Below are 5,995 nucleotides of genomic sequence, written 5' to 3' on the forward strand. Positions count from 1 at the left end.
TCCCCCTCTTCTTCTTTTTTTTAACAACAGTGTCGAGCTAGCTACAGCGCAGGGGGCTAGTTCCGATTACACCCTTTCAAAATAAACTCACTACGGGCAAATGTTACATTTTGAACAAATAAAAATCGTAAAATATTCGCGGGGAAGTTTTGGTTTCGCTTCGCATAGAATATAAAACATCCGCTTACTATTTAAACACACTTTTAAAATAGTTTGTGATAATTAAAAAGTTGTTTTTTTGCTTCCCTTACCAACGCGGAAGGATATACTGCTTTTATTTTGAAGGCAGGATCACCGCGCGACCGTTACTTTGCGTTCTGTCGGTTGGCTCAACTTGACGCATCACTGCTCTTTTATCAGTCAGCGGCGGCTCGTTTCCCCCCACAGGGCCGGAACACCTTTCCGCCAGCCATGGCTGTTTCGTCATTCATACGCAAAAACCCCGTCGGAGGACGTGCCCCACTCCGCCGGGACCTGCTCCCCGCGACTCAACGCTAACGTCGAATAAGAAACGGCTCCTTAATGTTTACTTTGGAGCTCCTATAGTAGTAGTTTTGACCCAAACGTCCACTCACTGGATTTCTTCAGAAAACTTTGAGTTTGAGTTAAATGTTCTGCCATTTTAAATGAAGACTCCAATATGTTTGGCTTTTAGTAAAAGTAACACAGTTTAAATACTAGTAAAGCATTCAAAATATGACTAAGTATTAGCATTAAATTATGCTTAAACTGTTATAATGCATCACAATTTATTGAAATAATGTTTGGTCGACCATCTGCAAAATAACTAAAGACTATTAAATAGATGTTTTGGATTGATAAAGTCCAATAGGCCTACTTCTTTCTGAATTAGATGAGTAGAAGTATAAACTACCCCAAATATGGAAATATTCAAGTAAATTAAAGGTATATTATGGCCTTTCAGAGCTCTTTTTGAACCATTTTATTATATTTTCAGACTGACTGTGAAAAAGATACATATCTGACTATTTTTGAGGCAAAAAGTAAAGAACGCAAAGTAAAGAAAGTCTCCAGACCTCAATATGAAAACCATCCCGATAATGAGGTTCATGTTTATCATGGCTGAGCCCTGGGTACAGATGTTTTCATGTGGCTGCGGCTTGGCACGAGCTGAAACGCCGAGCTGACCACCAAGTCAAACCACCACTGCAAACAATTCTGTTTTCAGGAAAGCCATTAGTTTAGTTTCCCCTCATATAACCGTAATCCACAAATCACAACCCAAACCAAGTGTGCTGCTCCTGTTCAATTATGTGCAATTAACCTTAATGCAGGCTATATACATTTTAATGTTTTTAACCAGTGGTGGAAAGTCGCCAAGGTAACTCAAATATTGCAAGTACAATTTTGAGGTAGGCCACCTGTGTGTTTCTGTTAGACTATTGTATACTTCTTCTTATTTTACTCAATTATATGTACATTACACGTATTTGTTAAACTTATTTGCCACATCTTATTAAATATGACACATAATTTAAGATAATTCTACCTAACAGCATATAATAATAGCATTTGCTGTTATAATAATACAATATTATTACATATAATATAACACAACATTTGCATAAAAGGTGGTCTATACTAAGCACAATTTTAAATGCATGACTCATTTATAATGGAGTAGCCTTTTTAACTTTAATTACATAAAACGGCGTCGTTTAGGCAACGGCACTACTTCCTTGTACCACCAGCCTGTGGAATGCGCGGAGGGACACCGCGGGGTGAGGCGGCCGGTGAATTTTTTCGGCGTGTCTGAGTTCTCCAAGGAGGTTACAGGGTAAACATCCCGCTACTATTTCAGGACTGCTCGGCATTAGTCAGTCCCGATTCCGGCCGTTTTCTGGCAGTTAACGGACACACCTAAACACAACACCCCCCCCCTACAGAACTGTGTGTTTAAATAGGCTTGTTGGCTTTCTGGTCTGCCCCGGAACCCCCCCTCCAGCCCCCCCACCACCCCCCTCCCCTCCATATGGAGCCTTTCATGGCCCCTGCGGTTCACCGGAGTCCCTGCAGCAGCATCTGCAGACTCTGCGCTCACCTCGCCGGCTGCGAGTGGGAACTTGCCTGAAAAGCTAACAGAGAAATTCTTCTGGGCTTAGTAGCGGAGCACTTCATACAAAAACAATACTTTGAAGAGCTGCGGCTGTGCTCTCTCTCTCTCTCTCTCTCTCTCTCTCTCTCTCTCTCTCTCTCTCTCTCTCTCTCTCTCTCTCTCAAAATAGTCCCCCCCCCCCCCAATATTCTCTGGGATACTCTGACATCTTCACACCTGCACATCAGGCTCCACTCTCACAAACCCTCATAAATAACCCCGATGACATCACAGTGACAACAACAGCCTTATTATCTTTCGATTTGACCGAACTCACCCCGATAGCCTCGGGAGACATGACGTGACTAGTCCCTGACTTTGACATGTAAAATCGGTGGAATGCTCCTTTAATGTGCAAATTAAATCCCTAATAGGTTATTTCCTTTCCACTGTAGGCTCATTGTAGGTGACGCTATATAAAAGATGGAATACACGAAAGAGCAACAAAACAAGGAAAAGCCTATTCCAATTGTGCCAAAAGTTAGTTTGTATTACAATATCGATGAATACAATGATAATAATCATTATTATAGGGGCCCTGGTGCGAATTACTGTTAATAATAATAATAATAATGAAAAGAGGTTTGAATGAAAATATGAAAAAGAGACGTTATAGTCACTTTCAGAGCTGTATTTTTATTTTATTTTAGTATTAAAATCCCCTTTTCCAGTTGTTAAATGCATTTAAAATGCTCTCCTGACAGCCAGGCACCTCTCGGTGCATCTTTAGCACCACCTGCTGGTCAACACCGAGTAGCGCAGGCAAGATGGCTGCCCCGTTGAGGACGTTGTGCTGCTCAGGTGAGGACAGAGGTTATCCACCAAATATGTGGCACGAGGGAGAAGCCGTGAAAAACTCAAAGTTGAAGTAAATATATCTTCTTGTTCCGGTTGTCGTCGTTCACACAGCTGCCCGTTTGAACGGTTAACGGTCAGGAACGGCGACTGCGAAGGCTAACAGCCGATGCTAACATGTTAGCACAGCAGCATCATACTGTTTGTTTATTTCTCAACTGACAAACCAAATGCAACGTTACACGGTTTGACTATAGACCTGTATCTGGTCAGACATGCTCGGTTTAAAGTGCGTCCGGTGGTTCCGGGGCTTGTCGTCGTGTTGAGGTGGTTTCAGAGAAGCTGATTTAATTCTGTACTTGTTGTTTTTACTCGCAGTGTTGAGACATTCCAGCAGGCAGTTGAGCACAACACGTGGACTACAGGCTGGAGAGAAATGGAGGAAAGAGTAAGTTACACATAATATGATACGATACAATAATAAAGCCCAATAAATCCTAATTTAATTGAAATTTAGTGGTGATGTTTAAGGGGAACATGTGTCAGGAAGCACTACTGCATATGTGAAGGGGAAAAACAGGTGGGTGCATTGTGGGTAATGTAGGCACAAGGTGAGATGGAAAAAGAACAGATTTTCTTGATACTCGTGTTATGCATATCTAGCCACCGTGAGTAAGAGTTCATCCTGCTTGGCTTGCCACCACCTGCGGTTACCGTTTCCATGGTAACCGCTTCAGGACTTCAGCCAAACTGACTTAACCTGTACGTCATGTTCGGGTTGCTTGGGCGAACAAAAAAAAAGAACAAAAGAAGAAGTAAATTAGTCCTTTTTATTCTCTTGTTTCTACTTTCATAATGTTTTTTGTTCGTTCGTAGAAATGGACTTTCCCGAAGCGGCACAGAATACGGCCCTCTGACGGATCTGCCTGATTGGTCATTTGCAGGTATTGTTTATTTTGACCTTTTTTTTTTGTGGAGGTATTTTAGAGCACATTTTGCATTCATGTGTGTGGTGGTTTTTTCTCTTTTACGCGACTGGACAGATGGAAGACCGGCGCCTCTGTTGAAGGCACAGCTGAGAAGAAAGCAGGAGAGGGAAGATTTAGCGGTGAGTATCAACACTTTTTCTTATCATCTCATCTCTCTCTTCCTTCCATGCTCCTGTCCCTAACCTCGGTGATCTTCTTACCCCCCCCCAGAGACGTATCGTGATGCTGAGCTCGGAGGTGGACAGAGGAATGGAGAAGTGGAGCGAAAAACAGGAAGAAGCCAGAAGACTGGAGGAGCACAAAAAGTCTCTTTTGCTCAAACCGAAAGGGAAGTTGTTAATGAAGAAAAAATCTAAAAGTTAGGGACACATTACCTTTGCGATCGCGTATATATTTATGAGGATTTGTGCTGATTTGCCATTTGTTTTTCACTCTTCATGGAGTTCTGCAATAAATGTCCTGATTTCTACTTTAAACGTGAATCTGTTGTTGATGTTCATCATCGTCCAGAGTGAACGTCTCTCAGCTTCCACTAGAATGCAGCATTTCTCCTCTGGAAAGGTAGCGTGAGGGCTCAAACGCCATTTTGTCTGGGGTTTGGACTCAGAGCGGAGGAAGGGAGGAGCTGGGGGACATAAAGTAGCTCTGATTCAGGACCTTGCTGTGTATGAGTGTGTTTAAAGAGAGCGTTCACACCTTGGCATGCTGTAGTAACTCAGTGTTATTTCTCTAAATACATGGCGAATGGAGAGCCAATCGAAAGGAAACCTTGTGACAATTTAATACAAATCTGTTCCCCAGATTAAAACTTTATTGACGCTTGCAGACAGAAACATCTTTGGTTCATTTTAACTTCTTTTTATGGTGTTGCATCTCCGCAAAGAGAGTCTGAAACGTTGAATGTGCCGTTGTGCAGCCTCCGGGTGTCTGGAAAGATGATTAGCTGGCCGCAGCCAAGATGGTGGAAAAGTTGCATCCCACAGAAAGTGATCTTTTCTGGCGTCGGCTCAAATAAGAAGCTCGGCAGCGCTTTTGAATCTCCCTGCAGAAACACTTGTCTTTTGCGTTATTTGATTTGAACAAAACCCTAAATTCCAGTTCTCTCGTGGCTCCTGAATTACACTAATTAACTAATTGAACTTTTTTCTTTTTTGTCATGCATTTATGGTGTAAAGTGACTTTTTGCAGAGACGCCGAGCCTTTAGAGTCAGCACTAATTTAGTGTGACTTTGACTTATAAACAGACTATTTACAAAGTGAGGTAACCCTCTCCTCGCTTTCTGCTCCCTCCCTCCTCCTGCCTCTTTCCCTTCTCCCTCTCTTTGTCTTGTTGCAGACTTCAGCAAAGCCTCACTGTAATTAGGGCTGCGAGCTGCTGACTTGCAGATTCTTTTCTGTGGAGATGGGAGTTTTTTCTCCCCCCCTCCTCCCCTCCTTGTCTTAACTTTTTCATACCGTTGACCAAAGGAGCTGACTGTTCTGTGGGAGGACAGAGGGTGTTAAAGATTAAAAAAAAAAAGAAGTGTAATAAGACATGTCAAAGTGGTTAACAAGGCGACATTTTTCATTCCCACGCACATCCTCACACCTGCATCATCAAAGACCCCCGACTGCACCAGCAGTGAGAAATGTGACGACTCATTCTTTCTCTCTTTTTTTTCACATCCTGCTTTTCCGTGAATGTCTTTCTCCTCAACAAGCTCTCCTCCGGGCTCCTCCCATCCCTCCCTTCCTCTCCTCGTGTTGTTTTGGTTTTCTTTTAGGGGGGGGGGGGGGGGGGGGGGAATGAGAACCAGATGTTGCTTATTGTGCAGAAGTCAGCGATGGGTTGCTTCGGGGGGGGCAGCTAGGTGAGGTCAGTCTGCTCCGATGGATGGAGGGGGCGCAGGATGAGACAGGAGCGGTGTTTTTTGAGATTAGCCGACAGGTTTCACCCGCAGACCAGCAACAGGGAGGGTTTCCTGGCAGATATGACTCGGGTACAGGGGAGGGGGGGAGGGGGTCCTGATTCAGCAACTCTGTTCCCAAAGACCGCTTCCTGACCTGGGTGTTCCTGCAGTATCGGGCACCCTGGGCAGCATGTTTGACAAAATTA

At 43.6% G+C, this 5,995-nt stretch overlaps 1 protein-coding gene across 1 annotated transcript; it reads left to right on the forward strand.

The window, feature by feature from the left end:
* The first annotated feature begins 2,855 nt into the window (after positions 1–2,855).
* On the forward strand, positions 2,856–4,376 carry mrpl52 (mitochondrial ribosomal protein L52). The gene is made up of 5 exons (XM_084003471.1): positions 2,856–2,917; positions 3,290–3,359; positions 3,788–3,855; positions 3,955–4,019; positions 4,111–4,376. Exons 1-5 carry the CDS (start codon positions 2,884–2,886, stop codon positions 4,261–4,263), a joined length of 390 nt encoding a protein of 129 aa, XP_083859597.1. The 5' UTR covers positions 2,856–2,883; the 3' UTR covers positions 4,264–4,376.
* Positions 4,377–5,995: the final 1,619 nt, after the last annotated feature.

The sequence above is a fragment of the Eutrigla gurnardus genome (genome assembly GCF_963514095.1).
Source record: "Eutrigla gurnardus genome assembly, chromosome: 23".
In the NCBI taxonomy this organism is placed as follows: Eukaryota; Metazoa; Chordata; class Actinopteri; order Perciformes; family Triglidae; genus Eutrigla; species Eutrigla gurnardus.